The 17,072-nt window shown below is 46.6% G+C and overlaps 4 protein-coding genes across 4 annotated transcripts; all 4 read left to right on the forward strand.

The window, feature by feature from the left end:
- Positions 1-1,205: 1,205 nt before the first annotated feature.
- Positions 1,206-1,664, forward strand: HOO65_040045 (Extracellular serine-rich protein; the record flags this gene model as incomplete). Its single annotated transcript, XM_071000560.1, has 1 exon — positions 1,206-1,664. One exon carries the CDS (start codon positions 1,206-1,208, stop codon positions 1,662-1,664), a length of 459 nt encoding a protein of 152 aa, XP_070858888.1.
- Positions 1,665-9,709: 8,045 nt separating this feature from the next.
- Positions 9,710-10,543, forward strand: HOO65_040046 (putative GPI-anchored cupredoxin; the record flags this gene model as incomplete). Its single annotated transcript, XM_071002998.1, has 2 exons — positions 9,710-10,191; positions 10,468-10,543. 2 exons carry the CDS (start codon positions 9,710-9,712, stop codon positions 10,541-10,543), a joined length of 558 nt encoding a protein of 185 aa, XP_070858889.1.
- Positions 10,544-12,349: 1,806 nt separating this feature from the next.
- On the forward strand, positions 12,350-12,880 carry HOO65_040047 (uncharacterized protein; the record flags this gene model as incomplete). Its single annotated transcript, XM_071000561.1, has 1 exon — positions 12,350-12,880. One exon carries the CDS (start codon positions 12,350-12,352, stop codon positions 12,878-12,880), a length of 531 nt encoding a protein of 176 aa, XP_070858890.1.
- Positions 12,881-15,025: 2,145 nt separating this feature from the next.
- Positions 15,026-16,759, forward strand: HOO65_040048 (putative double-stranded RNA/RNA-DNA hybrid binding protein; the record flags this gene model as incomplete). The annotated part of the gene is made up of 1 exon (XM_071000562.1): positions 15,026-16,759. The coding sequence occupies one exon, from the start codon at positions 15,026-15,028 to the stop codon at positions 16,757-16,759; it is 1,734 nt and encodes a 577-aa protein (XP_070858891.1).
- Between the last annotated feature and the right edge of the window lie 313 nt (positions 16,760-17,072).

Genomic DNA, 17,072 nt, shown 5'->3' on the forward strand with positions numbered 1-17,072 from the left:
AAGTTTGTTTGTGTTGGATGAAATGTTGGATGAACTGCATGGAGGATGGGTATTGTGGGGAATTTGCCTTCGGTCGGGTTAACCCCGGGTAAACCCGAGCCTGAATACTTCAGCTTAGTTGTCCATGATGGAAGAACTTAACACCTTAGAGAATGAGTAGAAGACAAGCTTCACCATAACGATCAATCTGTATACCAGCACGGTTCCACGTGCGGTTGTACAGGATCACGAGTGACTTCTAAAAGTGATAAAATCTTAATTCAGTAGATTGTTCCGACAGTTTGCCCATTTGTCCATTTGCCCTTGGCTTATTTTCTTAGGTAAGAAGTTCGTCTTATCTATTTACCCAGACCTTCTCTGGGACACCCACGGAAGTTCGCTCAGCACTATTTATGCCTTTCCAGCGTCAGCGTTGACCCTTTCAGAGCAAAACAGGGTCAAAGGGAGTTATCGGCTTTAGAGAAATACAACGAAATATCCGCCCTCATAACACAATAACAAGTCTTAACATGATGAATATTCCTCCTTTGTGCAAGGATCAGCCATAAGATTGGTCAGTGGGTCAGCGGCAGAGGTACATTGACAGAATCCCCGGAACATGGAATGCACTAATAGAAAATTTCCAGCCAATCAGAGTGCATAAGATCTGACGCCCACATAAGCCTTGACGCCCGTGCAGCAAAATTTTATGCATGAAGAAATTGCATCCCATATAGTAATTGCCCTGCCCTCAAAATCTTGTCTAGGTAAGCTAATGGGTGAATTTAGTGATCCAACGGAGGGCACATGTAGCCGTTCCCCGTGTGCCTAGTGGGGGCCCGGGGCTGTTGTGGTGATTTTGCATGAAGAACTTTCCAATTAGTCAATACACATAATTTCCTAGGACTCAATAAAAACTGCGTGATCTGGGCCAGTGACATGCCAGTGCCGCAGTGCGGTTGAGACCTCGCATCACTACCGGGGCGATAGAACCAAGCGGCACGTAGCTATCGCCGCGAAAGACTAGGGGCATTTGCAGCATATAAGAGCGGTTGTGGTCCTCTGCTTCAGTCGTCTTTGGAGATCATTCCTCACTACTGTTTTTCATATCTCCACGGCGTTTTTCTCCTCTGCCTTTCTCTTTTGGTTCCTAAGCATAGCTTTTCTTAGCTGCAGCGTCTTTCCCCATCCTCATACTTCCATATCTAGCTCGCGATTTGCCCATGATGCGTCTCATTATTGCTGCTCTTATCGCTGCCGCAGTTGGTGAAGCCACCATTCACGTCATCAAAGTGACTGATCGAGGCTTTGTGCCTAAAGTCTTGGAAGCCGGAGATGGAGACATTATCGAGTTCCAATTTGTGAAGGGCATTCACTCCGTCATCCAAAGCTCCTATGAAAACCCCTGTAGTTTACTCCCCGGCGGCTTCGCTTCCGGGCTTATGCTCACTCCGATGGAACGGACGGTGAACAGCAGGGTTTTCCAGGTGCCAGTTACCAGCAATGAGCCAATTTGGTTCTACAATGGTTCCCTGAAGCGTTGCCACGAAGATGGACACGTAGGTGTAGTCAATCCTCCTGCAAGTAATAGCCATCAAAGCTTCCGAGAATCCGCCCTTCGCCAGACATCCACCGAGGACGTTATAGACAGGGTTGGTGGTGAATGGGTCCCAATATTTGAATAAGGCTGGCGACGCCTTGTAGCAGATTTGGAATTAAGAGATTGACACGATACGTTGATAGGTTGGGTGTTGATAGGGTGGAAACTTGGCTTGCATTTAAAGTGATTGAATGGGTCGATGTGATAGGAGTACTAAAGTTACTTGGGGATAGAAGGCGAAGCACTAATATCAGATTCCAGCTTGTAATACTATGTTTAGTCTCCAAGTTTAGTGTCAGGTTGTCATTATCAAAACAAAAAAGAAATCTAGTTCTATTTGAGTCCAAGCCTCTGGCTACTTTAGGCCTGGTAACATTTGAAGCAGAAAACATCAGGAAAGGTTCCTGGAGGTTGAGGAGAGGGACCTTGCTAAGCTAATACATACACTTAGGGGAGGGGATGCTGCCGCGACTACCACTTCGTGAATGCTTGTTTTCACAAGTACTACCAAGAGGCTTGTTCCAAGAGGCTTGTTTAGACCCTCAGCGCCTTTGGCACTACTGTAGAAATTGCTGCCCATAGGAATACGCTGCGGGATAGTTTATGTTAGATATGACTGTTGCTAAGAATGAGGGCTAATGAAACTTTTTGCATACGTTGATTGCAGTGAAGAACAACAAGGTAGATGGCAAAGGGGCTTTTTTGTTTTCTCTTTCGTTGTTTCTTTTTGTTAATCTACACTGATTGCTGAAACTCGAAAGAGCCTCAAAAAGAGCATAAGAAAATCAAGCTTTCGGAGGATGCATCACTTAGATTCTGTTTTCCTCTGCCTTGGCTAAAAGCGATCCTGCGTCAGCACCTCTTCCACCATGAACCTCTCTGAGATAGAAAGGAGTGATCCTAATCAGCCCTAGATTTAGCTGCCAGGCGCCGTGTAATCATTACGGTAACAAGGATGTGGGATAAACTACTCGTACTTTAACTCCTTGCCTGCATCCCACACAACCAGGGGTTAGTGACCGATTGAATCCTTTCACTCCTAGAAGCAACATACACTCACTCAGGCACTCACTAGGGAAACGATTGGTGCGACTGCAGACAGCAGCTAAACCGACTAACGAGCTTTCTTTTGGGCAGTCTGTTTACTATGTAACTGTTATTTGTTCTCCCCCCCCGTCCGTCTGTATTGGGGGTCACTATAAAGTCATATAGAAGATACTAGAACAAAGATTAAGCGTCAGTTTATTAGCCTGCTAACCATCCTACTGTGCTTATGTGTATCAGGAATACCATAGTCCTCTCACACCCCTTCCGATGTATCTGTTTGGGCATGATGCTATGGTAGAGCCCACAATCGACAAGTCAGTCACGTGTTTGGCCGACCGAAAGCATCTTAGCGCACTTGGGTACTAGGCTTAGGTCTCGTATCATCTTGACGCAGAAGAAATACCCAATACTAGGAGACTAGGTCGTCCAAGGGTATCTCCTATAAGTGAGCGAGCGATTGGGTAAAGTAGAATGCGAATTCAAGTGCAGAGATGAAAAAAGCATTCGGAATATCCAAGAGGCTATGGCCCACTCAGTCACTCAATCCTCCTTTGACATGTATATAAATACGGAGTTTAGACTCATGAATCTAGCCAGCTTACCATCTAGTCTCACAGTAGACTTGACAGGTTATTGCGGATTTCCTAGTCAGCTTTCCCAACACAAGTACCTACTATGCACCTTTGACTAGGAACCCATAGAAACCGTCAACCGTATTACCAATAGTAAGTCGAGCGATCCTAAATACGCCCAGAAACATGCAGTTGTCTGTCGTGGCCGGTTGTAGCACGTCGGTAATAAGTAGATTGACACAGATTGTAATCCAGTGTCACTAAGCCCCTCCCCCATTCTTTTATTCCCCATTTCTTCTTGACATGCATGCTTGCCATGAAATGCGGGATACTGTGTCAGTGGCATGCCGGATGCAACTGATGAGATGCAGATGGGAATGTGGAGGAAAAGACGGAAGCATTAGATTGGCATTGGTGCTGGTGAAACCGCTGTCAGCTGAAAGTATCCACACAAGAACAATGCCGTAAGCGTGATGTGCTTCTCGCGAGTGCTGCGAGCTCCAAATGAAATCGTGTGGGGCTTCTTCTTTCTAGAAGAGTAAAGATAGTGTAGAGAAGTCCCTCAGAAGTACCAGCAACAACAATTCTAAGCTTTGGCATACCTGGGTTATTTGATTTGTAAGAATCATCTAGAATTAAGACTCCTAATCCAAGATAGGCCGATACAAGGGGGGGGAGATTTCAGCTTAAAACACCGGTTTGTTCAAGGTCTCTATTACAAACTTCAGTTGGGCAGTTACAAATGCACGTAACGCCAATATATTCTCCATCCTATGATATACACCTGTTTCATACCGAATACACTTAGGCTGCACTATTAAATTCATAGTGTCAACGAATGACTGCTACTTGTCCCTAGTCTGTACACCTATACATTTTCGCTCCACTAATGAGAAGCTCTATCAGTGTATATTCATGAGCCTAGGAAATATGCTGGCAACACAGCGTCATTGATTCCAGCCTTGGACTTGACTCCAGGTGCCATGTAATAGTGAAGGCGATGAGCTGTTGCTAGCGTTACACAAACCTATTGATGTGTAACCAAGTGGATACAACTACAATACAACAAAAACGATGTAAGCTCATCATTTTTTTACAGGCCACTAGATGCTTGTTTTAGATGCCACATGGTTGCGCATGTGCAGCTTGTATTTTGGTGTATAGACCATATACTTTGTATGTCGAAAAAAACAGGCTAATTTACGTGGAATTAGGGATGGGATAGTGCTTTTAGTGTTTCCAAGCAGTGTGACTGATTGACGACATGAGATGGCTGATTGGCAAAATGAAATACATCTGCTTGTTCGTCGCCGTGGCCATGTCTAGCCAGCAGCGCAAGTCTTTGTATATCGCTATTTCATCAGTAAGAAGCAAAACTGCGGCCGTCAGCCAGGCCGTCTATTATCTCATCTGTCAGTAACTTAAGTAAGGGTTACCAGGATTGCTGACCCTGATCCAGCTCGCCCAACCGCTAGGGATAGTATCAGACATCAAGGGCCTTCTTAACAGTGAATATTAGGAGGACGTACTGAATGTGCTGTAAAGAGGAGAAGAAGGAATAAGTGAATATTGCTGTTTTTCTGTATCTATTTAAGTCTTGTCTGAAGAGCGGATCTCAGCCGGTTTATATATCCATCACTACCATGTTCTAGATCAGGGACGCCGTGGAAGAAGACCCTTCATGTCTGATACTAATCCTAATGTTTGTGCGAACTGGATCAGGGTCAGCAATCCTAATAACCCCTGAGTGAAGGTTACTAACAAGATGCCCATGAGAAAATGAGGCCCATGAATTTAGTATCGCACATGATAAGCATGCACACCAAAAATGAAACAATTTTTTTTCTTCCATTTGATCAATAAATTTGGCGGTAGAGAATGATTGATCTGGCGTTAGACTCGTCGTTGGGCATGGTTTGATGCAAATAGACTCTTTCAGGCCGTTCAACTCCGATGTGGTCATTAGTCCACCGATTGAGTGAAGTTATGTAATGCAAGTCGGCTATCTTCCTGAACTCATCAAGAAACCAGTGTTTCTAAAGTTAATTATGTTGGAATATTATGCTAAGAGTTAAGACGCTACTGTAAACAGAAGTAGCTTCGATGAACAAGGTCCAACTTTGAGTTTGTGGTTCCTAGAGAAGAGTCTTCTGCTTCAGGTTCGCGCTTCCAACGATTAGGCTGTCCAGCCGTCATGAAGACAGTCTAGTCGGCCAAAATTCAAGCTATGGTGAAATGGAACTGTGGACTTGCCAAAACTAATCATGATGTCTCGTTAATCAATATTAATAGTATTCTCGGGCCGAATCTAGCCATACTAACCCTCCTTGGTATTGAAATACTAACGAACTGTTTTGGACGTAGATGATTCAAACTTACTAGCTTCTTGATGTCTATCAGCCTTGGTCTTAAGGTCCGAGTGGTGATTAATGAAGCTGGCTGCCCAGCTGGCTCTGAAGTCCGGTTAGTCGCCTTGTTGTCTTACCATTCCCATAACACAAACACGAATATGATTGTAGGATGGGGCGTACCCCAGAGACTCCCCATGAAGACTCCAGAAAGCCAGCTTGTCTTCCTGATTCTTTGATAGCCATTGAATAGGCTGTATTTGCTCTTTCACAGCCGCCTGACCAGTAAGTCTGCCGATTAGAGTGGTTTCAAGGCACTCATTGTCGCTGAGACACTTGAGAGGGTGAAAAGCCATTATCGGTGACATCCAATGTAATCTCAGCCATGAAGTCTTCTGTAGATTTGGAGCGAGGCCGCGATGGAGGCATTGCGATCATGTTGTGAGGGACTATCGGGAATAATATTGGAAAAGAGTGGCGAGGAAATTGGGGATTGAAGTGGTGTTATTTCCTTATTACTACTTACATATATATAGGGTATCTGTCAGTAACCTAAGTCACGGTTACCAAGTTGTTGACCCTGATCCAGTTCACCCTTACGTTAGGGTTAGCATCAAGACATCAAGGGTCTTCATCCAAGGCCCAAGCGCTCGACCCAGAACATGGTAGCAATGGATATATAAACCGGCCGAGATCCGTCCCTGGGACTAGACTTAGACATAGATAACATCAATAATCACTCAATCCTCCCTTCTTTCTCTTCTTCACAGGACATTCAGTACGTCCTCCTAATATCTACTGTTAGTATCCAACTTAACAGTTTGAGAATAGAATGAGGAATCCCAATCAATTCTATACTTAACAGAAGACGCTACTTTTAAATAATCTTCATTCTAGTCGAGATGTACGTAAATGAAAGTCTTCAGTTTTCGTGGGCGAATTGTTCTTTTGCCTGACGAAAGGGATGCATTGTAGGCGTCATGGCAGATTTACAAGGATAGGGCAGCGTGTTCTCTGGTAGAGCCAAGTAGAGGAGAATCACAGGGCAAAGACGGCCTAGAATAAAGGAGAGAAGATCACGCGACAGACTAGAGGGAACATTGCTCTCTGCTCCAATGGTACTTCACGAGTTTGTCTCCTGCTGCCGTTCCTCGCTTCTTCCTTCTACATCTCTCTCCCAGGCGATCCTCCAGCTTGGCCATACGATGATGCCTGGGGCCAGTGCACGCTGGTCATGTGGGTATGGTCAACGCTTTTAATGAGAATGGTTGGTGGTACGTTAGCTTTGTCAGAGCTGCTTATGTCTAGGGACACACGCGCGCGCTTAATGAGAACACACTAGCGATTTGTACGCTGCTGTTTTAGTGCAAGACTATCGTAGGGTTGAGAGTCTCTGGATCTGGGGGATACCACTTTTATCTTTTCACTAGCTAGGGAGCCAGAGAGTAGTGTTCCATGTTCTCCGACGTAGATAATACGAGAATTCGGCAGAGAGTCTTGAGCTTTTGAGATTGGGTTGGATTTTGGCGGCTGTGTCGAGATCTCATAGTGACATAGTAAAGAGCTAGAAACGGAAGCGGAAACAGAAGCGGAAGCGGGAATGGAAATGGAACCTTAAATGCAAATTTAAATGTGCTTGGGCCCTTCTATACCCTAGGACCAGCGTTTTGATTAGGAAATTCTCTAGACTTGAGCCTGGCGGGTAAGCTAAGCGCATGTTAGCCCAGTGCCGTCTGAGAAGGAGGCTGAACCCTGACCCCTTAGGCTCAAGCCTAGTCAAATTTGTTACAAGACATAAACGCACCTCTCCAGAGTCAATTCCAGAGACTAAGGTCTTCTTCCAAGAGAACAAAGATAGTGACAGTTCTGCATAAGGTTACCTTGCTAGAGGCTAGTGTCAAGGACCTTGACTAAGTGAATGAGACACTAAGCTGGCGATGGAGGGCAAAAAGGATTTGAATACAGAGAAGAGGGGCAATGACAGTAGAAGAAGAACATTGACCACATGGATGTAGATGTATAGGCAGTAGCTAAATAGTATAGAAGGGGTAGTCAAGGGAGGTCGGCACAACCGGCGTTTCAGTGTGGTGGTGTCTGTGGCAAGACGGGTCATAATGCAATAACATGCTAGATAGTGCTTGAGACCTCAGAGGAAGAGTCTAGTGCATAGTTTGGATTGATAAAATGGTTTGTTGTCTTTATTGGGACTTAACTATAGGAAGAGGATTGATATTTTTCCTTCACTTATCAAGATCGTTATTTCTTTTTGTCACCTCTTTTATTTGAAATATTTTATGACTTTATACGAACGGGCCCCTGGCTATAGGCCCTGTATTAAGAAAAAGAAGCTTGTCATTAATTGGCATTCTTCCCATTACCATTTAGCAATGTAAGAAAGGCTCGGGCTCGGCTAACATTGTTATGCATGTCCGGAGTACTCGTGACTGAGCCCTTCGGGCGTTCGAATGTTCCGAAAGTATCAAGCTCACTTCTGGTGCTGGGTCTGGGTATTGTATTGTTTCTAGAATTCAAGTATTGCGGCCTTGCAGTTCGTTGTTAACCACTTCTCCCTATTCCTTATCGCCATTCCTTGTGCTGCACATTGGACTTAAATTAGCAGCGTGGCATGCATTGGCTTATTGCATGTACTACATAGATAGGAGGGCGAATTCACTGCGATCCTAACACCAGTGGGAGATTCCCTCTCCTTTGGCCCTGTAAAGCTTTGCGCAGTGGTCTATACTTTTGTCTTTCTCGTCCGCTGTGTCCTCCATGTCCGCCATATCCCTTTTGTACGTCGTAATCCACGGGCCAAGTAACAACACCCTGTGTGGTCAATGAATCCCACGTCTTCTGGCCACCAGCTGGCTCCTCATCGGTCTTTTGCGCATAAAGTCGCGTGAAGTGTAGGTGCGTTTGCTTGGATAGGTGACTAGTGACAAACCTAATCTAGAGCACCACAGAAAAGGGGAATATCAAGGTTATCCAAGTCTAGTTTTGAGCAAGTGCGCACAGATGCTAGTCCAGTGGACGGAGCCAGCGCTAGTGGTAAGAGTGGTAGGTTCTATAATGTAGACTCGTGTCACTCTTTGTCATAACTGAACGTCTTCACAAACAGTGCCTGGACCTTGAACTTGGATTTAGCTAACGTCTACCGGAAGCTACCAAGACTAGACGACCACTACAGTATTTATTTGCCTTTGCCTGGCTCTTCGCTACCCTGATTATCTAGTTATACGACTGTTCTATCTGGCCAAAGCTTGACTTGAAACTAGGTCAAATGCGAGCAGCCAGGTGAAGGCTCGGTGGTGAGCATCTAGTTGCGTCTATCACCCACTACCACTCGGCTATTTTGCCTTCCGGGTGTTTTCTATGTGTAAGCCTTTTGGTATTGTCTACCGGAAAAAAAGGTAGAGTGTTGCTGGGACCACGGAGAACTGGCCATGGGTTGCTCAAAGCCTGTCTAAAGCAGCTTGCAAACACATGGGTGGCATGGTGTTAGACCGTTTTGTGAATTGCAAGTTAGTGGGCGTGATCACCGATTCTGTCATAGCGCCACGTGAGGCGCCGGTAGTGAGATGCACGCATGGTCCTCATGCCTGTCTGTCTATTCCTAGCTGTGGAATCCACTGTAAAGCATGCGTATGTGCTAAATTCTGAATAATGAAAAGGAATGTCGAGTCTAGAGCAGGCCGTTGATTGGCTAGTCCTACCCTACCACATTAGCTCACTTTTGCTTGCTACCATTCTTCCATGTTAAGAGGATTGAGCTAGTTCAAGCCACTATGTGGTTTGCAATTCCTAGTCCTGCGCGCAACTATGGATATTGTCGCCAGTAAGCTTCACTCAAGAAGTTCGCGTCATACGGCCCGCCGGAAAAACCATGTATTCCGGAGGCAATGTCCAGGGCTGTCGCGAAGGTCAACAACAGACAAAAAGAACCCAGGGACTGAGTAGTCTGGAGATCTGGAGCTTGTTAAGATATAAATCTTGAGGTCGCCGCTACCTCGAGACTTCACTCTCGTCTTCTTTCACTACACTCATCGCTTCCATCTCTACACATCCTTCTTTCTGTCTAAGCTTACCTCTTCGGACCCCTCCAAGTTTACTCTACATCTTTTAATTTTTCGTCCTTTCCACCTTTCTCCTTTCAAGCCTTCAACATGCGTTTCACCTTCGCTGCTCTTCTCGCTGCCACTGCTGCCATGGCTATCCCTACTGCGGCTCCTGAGGATAGCCCTTCCGAAGTTGCCAAGCGTGCCACCCATGTTGTTAGGGTTGGTGACACGATCGAGCCTGCGAATCTTGTTGCCAGCGTTGGTGACAAGGTTGAATTCCATTTCTTGCCAGGCGTACACTCTGTTGTTCGGTCTTCCTATATCGATCCTTGCAGCTCAAATGGCGGGTTTGCCTCAACTAGTGTTGTAACGCCAAACACACAGAGTCAGAATGCCTTTGCTTTTGTAATTGAAGTCAAGAGCATGAAGCCAATTTGGTACTACAACGGTGCTGGCTCGGCTTGCCAGAGCGGCGTCGTCGGCTCTATAAACTCTCCCGAAAAAAAGGGACAAAGTATTGATGACTTCCGCAGAGCTGCGAAGACTGAGCATTATACAGAAAACCCTCTGGAGCCTAAGGGCGGTAGGTTTGTTCAGGCCTAGATTTCCTTGTACTGGGGCGTATCTAGCGGGGTTATACAGTAGCATTATACTCAAAATTTGGCAGGCAAATAGAGTGTAGAATAGATCTTAATGTTTGAACCAGTTGACTTGTTAAAGTTATTACTTCTACAGTACGGCCTTGGACTTTATTCCTTTTATAGTGCTCATGAGGATTCATGGATCTTCAGCCACAAGAGGCATGAATAAGTGACGCACGTATGGGACGCCACTTAAGAAGTATAGTGTGCTACACAACACAGAGACAACGCATGCGGTAGAGTAGCTGGAGACTGGAAGAATGCTTTTGGATCGGCCAACTCTAAGGTTGTGATGTAGAGATCTAGCACGCCAAGGTCGCAGTTGATTCTTGCGTGACAATTCGGAATAGAAAATACAGTATGAAGACTAGTCTGCGTGATTGTAGTTCATCGAATATGACCTCGGCCATGTCGTCCCCTGTAGATTACCAACGAGGCGGCGATGAAGGCGTTCCAATCATGCTGTGAGGGACAATCAAGAATAATATTGGAACAGAGTGGCGAGGAAATTGGGATTGATGTGGTAATATTTCCTTATTGATACCTACATATATATGGTGTCCAACTTAACAGCTTAAGAATAGAATGAGGAATCCCAATCAATTCTATACTTAACAGAAGACGCTACTTTTAAATAATCTTCGTTCTAGTCGAGATGTACGTAAATGAAAGTCTTCAGTTTTGGTGGGCGAATTGTTCTTTTGCCTGACGAAAGGGATACATTGCAAGCGTCATGGCAGATTCACAAGGATAGGGCAGCATGTTCTCTGGTAGAGCCAAGTAGAGGAGTGTCACAGCGCAAAGACGATCCAGAAAAAAGGAGAGACGATCGCGCGACAGACTAGAAAGAACATTGCCCTCAGCTCCAATCCGACTTGACGAGTTTGTCTCCCGCTGCCGTTCCTCACTTCTCCCTTCTGAATCTTGCTCTGGGGGGATCCCCCGGTTTGGCTCTACGATGCTCCCTGGGGCCAGTGCACGCTGGTGATGTGGGCATGGTCAACGCTCTTAATGAGAATGGTTGGTGGCATGTTAGCTTTGTCAGAGCTGCTAATGTCTAGGGACACACGCGCGCTTAATGAGAACGCACTGGTGGTTTGTACGCTGCTGTTTTGGTGCAAGACTATCGTAGGGTTGAGAGTCTCTGGATCTGGGGGATACCACATTTATCTTTTCACTAGCTAGGGAGCCAGAGAGTAGTGTTCCATGTTCAACGACGTAGATAATACGAGAATTCTGCGGAAGGTCTTCAGCTTTTGAGATTGGGTTGGATTTTGGCGGATGTGTCGAGATCTCATAGTGACATAGTAATAAGCTAGAAACGGAAGCGGAAACGGAAATGGAAACGGAACCTTAAATGCAAATTTAAATGTGCTGGGGCGCTTCAACACGTTTAGACCTAGGACCAGCGCTTTGAGCAAGGAATTCCCTAGACTTGAGCCTGGCGGGTAAGCTAAGCGCTTGTTAGGTCAAAACGATGCACAGACACCAGTGCCGCCTGAGGAGGAGGCTGAGCCCTGACACCTTAGGTTCAATGCTAGCCAAATTAGTTACAAGACATAAACGCACCTCTCTAGAGTCAAGTCCAGACACTAAGGTCTTCTTCCAAGAGAACAAAGATAGTGTCAGTTCTGCATAAAGTTATCTTGCTACAGGCTAGTGTCAAGGACCTTGACTCACTCAATGAGATACTAAGCTGGCGATGGAGGGCAAAAAGGATCTGAATACAGAGAAGAGGGGCAATGACAGTAGAAGAAGAAAATTGACCACATGGATGTAGATGTATGGGCAGTGGCTGAATAGTCCAAGGGAGGTCGGCACGACCGGCGGTTCACAGTGGTGGTGTCCGTGGCAAGCCTGGTCATAATGCAAGAACATGCTGGATCGTGCATGAGACATCAGAGGAAGAGTCTAGCGCATAATTTGGATTGATTAAGTGGTTTGTTGTCTTTATTGCGACTTATAGGAAGAGGATTGAGAGTTTTGTTTCACTCGCGTATCAAGTAACGTAAGTTACAAGTGAGCGCCTAATCCAAGTGAGTGCCTAATTTTTCTCCAAACCACCATTTCCTATCTTTCAAGTGAATTTCTTCCACCACAAATCATGCCATTATCAATTAATGAGGCAAATATCAATCTTGCCCTTCAGGCGCTCAAGAAAGACCCTAAATTAAGTCCCTATCGCGCATCAGAGATCTATAAGGTCTCTTATCGTACTCTACAACGCCGATGCAATGGCACCCCTTCACGACGCGATACCATCCCTAAATCACGGAGACTATCCGATCTAGAGGAGCAGATTATTGTTCAGTTCATTTTAGACCTGGATTCACGAGGATTCCCGCCACGGCTGCATGGTGTTGAAGAAATGGCCAATCGACTGCTCGCCGACCGCGACGCGTTACCTGTTGGCAAGCACTGGGCTTCTAACTTTGTAAAGCGACAGCCGGACCTCGATATGCGTTTTAATCGTAGATACGACTACAAGAGAGCCAAATGTGAAGATCCAGCCATTATTCGCAGTTGGTTCACACTTGTGGAGAACACAATTGCAAAATATGGTATCAGCCTAGCTGATATCTACAACTTTGATGAGACTGGCTTTATGATGGGTGTTAATCTGGCTAGAGTGTAGAGGTATGGTGACTGTGGGTGAGGGAAGGAATGAAACTGATCAGAAAGACATTAATATGCAGATTATGGCCAAACTATCGCGAAGTGGTGATCGGAGGAGGTCGGAGCTGGCGAGGGAAAGGCAGTGTGGAATATGTGATAAGGCTGGTCTTAACTCAAGAACATGTCACATTGCTTCTGAGATATCTAAAGAAGAGAATAGAAGTTAGTTTTAATTGATAAGATGCTTTGTTGCTTTTTTATAAAAGAATCTATAATGCAGGTGGTAAAAAATTGGGCGCTCGCTTGTTTTGGGCGCTCGCTTATCATAGACGTTACTAACAGTACATATTAGGAGGACGTACTGAATGTCCCGTGAAGAAGAAGAAGAAGGAGAAAGAGTGATTGTTCATGTTCTATCGATCTAAGTCTAGCCCGAGGAGCCGATCTCAGCCGGCTTATATATGCATCACTATCTGATACTAACCCTAGCGTTTGGGCGAACTGGATCAGGGTCAGCAATCTTGGTAACCCTGACTTAGGTTACTGTAGAAAGGTTTCCTTCTCTGTGCAATGTGTGACGGGTTGAGAAGTGTATCTGGACTACACTGTATGTGGTCGCTTCAGGTGACAGTGAGGACGAGAGGATTGGGATATACATAGGAAAAGGGTTGCCATGGAATGTTGACTGAAGGACAGTGCATTTACACGAGACAGTGACTGATGGATGGTTTGTATTCATGATACAAGGACTGAAAGATAGTTTGTTTCCATGGGACAGTAACTGGAGGATAGTCTGAGGCGCAGTCATGGATGGCTAAGCGTCTAGGCTCATAACTTGTGTCGACGTGCTGAATATCCTTAAGGTGCGGAGAAGAAGGGATCTGTGATTTTAGAGTTGCTGCTTGCCAATCTAATTCTTAGTTGAAGTGCGGATCTCAACCAATTCATGTCAACAATTCATGGAACTAGATAAATCAGGTGGTTTGTACACTATAACGTACCATGTCACTGCCATTGATATATCTATTGAACTTCAGCCGTCTCCGCGTCTTTGGTGTTCTATTAAGCCCAAGGTCACGAATGTGGCGGCTAAACTTTGGCCTATCATCCGACCCAGAATATGTCGCCTGCTCTGGAGTTGTCTCCGGATTGTCATTCGGCCTACCCTCTTGTATTTCTGGATGCTGCAGAGTTTTGGCTCGGGAAATTGGCCAATTCCCAGTAACTCTCCAGCCAGAGAGTATATTATTCTTAATCATTCCCACTTCACGAGCCTTGGCATAAGCTCTTATGAGACTGACCTTATCCATTGGAGCAGAATCAGTCAGGGAGGTAAACCCTTCTAGTTGTCGGCGATATGCAGCTTTGGAGGCATTACCCCAGAGATCCCGCGCGAAGAATCCAGAAAGCTAGTTTGCCTTCCTGATTCTTGGATAACCGTTGACTAGGCTGGATTTGCTCTTTCACGGCCGTCTGGCTAGTAAGTCCGTCGATTAGAATGGTTCAAGGCACTCGTTGTCGCTGAGACCATTGAGAGGGTGAAGAGCCATTATTAGTGACATCCAATGTAATCCCAGCCATGCCGTCTTCTGTAGATTTCTGACGAGGCCGCGGTGAACGCGTTCCGATGATGCTGTGAGAGACTATCAGGAATAATATTGGAAAAGAGTTGCGAGGAAACTAGGGATGGAAGTGGTAATATTGTCATACATATATGGGGTGCCCGACTTAACAGTTTGAAAATAGAATCAGGAATCCCAATCAATTCTATACTTAACAGAAGAAACTACTTTTAAATAATCTTCATTGTAGTCGAGATGCATGTAGGATCCCACAGAACTATGCCTCAGCAGTCCCGAGGAGGGCCGCCACGGACCTCACATGGAAATTGGCGGATGTTGTCATCGGCGAATCGAAAATACGAAAGATCACATCAGTTGTCACCTTCGACATAGAAGGAGCTTTTGATGCGGTTAGGAAAAACAGGCTGGTGACACGACTGAGAGAGCAGCGATGGCCAGAGTCTCTGTGCAAATGGGTAGGTTCTTTCCTGACGGATAGGCGCGTCAGCCTCTCGGTCGAAGGAGGGCTCCCAGTGGAGAGAGAAGTGGGAGGCAGTCTGCCACAAGGATCTCCAGTCTCCCCCATACTGTACATGCTGTACATGGCGGAACTCTTCAAGAAGCTACCCAGCCTGGGATACGCAGATGATGGTCTGATATATGTTTCGTCGCCATCAGTCCAGACCAACATTACCACGCTGCAAACCTACATGACACACGCGGTGGAGTGGTGTAGGGAAAATGAGCTGAGGATCGACTGGAGTAAGACAGGAGTCATGCATCTGTACACTGGCCGCAAACTCCCGAGCATGAACACAGGACTTCGACTCCCAAACGGGACAACGCTGAGTCCAATGCAGGAAATGAAGTGGCTCGGCGTCATTTGGGACACCAGCCTCAACTTCAAAACGCAGTGCCAAGATTTGGCGACCAAGGCACGCAAGACAGCAAACGTGCTGCGCCGCATCAGTAGAGTCCACAGCGGTGCACCCCCGAATTCAGTAATGCAGGCAGTGAGAGCATGCATGCTACCACAGATGACGTATGCGGCCACCACCTGGTTCCCCAGAGCCAGCAAGACCAGCATGGGCATTTTGGAGAAGGTTCTCAGAGAAGGCTTGCGAGCCGCTGTACCTGTCTTCAAAACGACAAGCAAGAAGTGCCTCTACAGATTCGCAGCTTTCCCGAACATGGCAATCATTTGCCAGGACATGCTGCGGACAGGAGGGATACGGGCTTCAACATGCAATGCAGACCACCCTCTGTACTGGACGACGATTGACGGGAGCATCGATGAGGCAAAGGCCCTGTTACCACACCCGATCAGGGACTCGACGAAACTCCGGCCAGAACAGGAAGGTCCAGCCGAGTCGCTGGCAGAGAAACTGAGCAAAGAAGAGGCAGCCGAGGCTCACCTGGACCTGCTCAGCAAGGAGTCACAAGAGACGATCTGGGCCTACTCAGACGGCTCACGTAACAGTGATGGAGACACTGGAGCAGGCTGGGCTGTCTACTTCCGGGGCAAAATACTCGCACAGGGCAAGGGCTCATGCGGCAGATACAGAGAAGTGGCGGATGCGGAAGCGATTGCCGCCCTAAAGGCAGTCAGAGCGGCCGCTGAAGTCGCCCCCTCACAAGCAGAAGGCCTGAACCTATGTGTCGACAATTTGGGAGTGGTAAAGCGGATTGGCCGGAGGATGCAAAAACCGGGCACTTCGCAGCTTGCGATAGACGAGATCCGCCGCACCCTCGCAAGATGGCAAGGCGGATCAGACAACCTGGCCCTGGATAAGCCGGTGGGCAAGGTGCACTGGGTCCCAGGACACTGCGAAGTCCCGGGCAATGAAGCAGTCGACCAGCTGGCCAAAGCGGGTTGCAAGAGCGAAGACCTTCTGGTCCCAAAGGCCACAATGTCACTAACGGCAGCAAGAAGGTGGAGGAATGAAGCCTTTAAAGCCGACTTCCGAAACTGGATGAAAGAAAACTGCCCAAAGATCAAGCACCTCAGCGGAGCGCTGAACTGGCCGAGACCATACGACATCGGCTGGATGAAGGGGCTACAGAGAGGCACAGTCGCCTGGATCCTGGCAGCGCGCTCCGGACACGGCGACTTCAAAGAGTATCACGTGCGGCTCAACCACAGGAACGCAGAATTACACTGCCCAGTCACAGGGTGCGATCAGGCCAAGACCTTTACCCACCCATGGGAATGTCTAGGCAATGAGAAGAACCTGTCCATGAGATTTGTACGAAAGCTCCTCACAGGAGACAAGAGCTGCAGATATCTGGCAGGGAAACTAGACCCTAAGTGGAGGGTGTTCCGCATTGGGACGTGAGAGAGGACGGTGTGGGAGAAGGTGATCTGCCGGGAGAGGGAGGGTGGAGGTACGAGTCTGTTTTTCTTTGCTACTTTTCTTTTGCATTCTTTCTACGCGTTGTTCACTGTTTTGTTTCTCTGTTGGATGATTGATGTTTGATTTTGTTTTCGTTCTTTCCTTCCTTTCTTTGTTTTCTTCTTTTGTAAATTCAAATATGCGTTATCATTCAAACTATCAAACTATCTAGATTCTAAACAGAAGAGGGGTAGAGAAGTACATACCCCTGACAACAACCAGAAGGATCATCGTGCAGGGTCTGTCAGCTGACCAG

Source organism: Ceratocystis lukuohia (genome assembly GCF_044167205.1).
Source record: "Ceratocystis lukuohia strain C4212 chromosome Unknown Supercontig4_pilon, whole genome shotgun sequence".
Lineage (NCBI taxonomy): Eukaryota > Fungi > Ascomycota > Sordariomycetes > Microascales > Ceratocystidaceae > Ceratocystis > Ceratocystis lukuohia.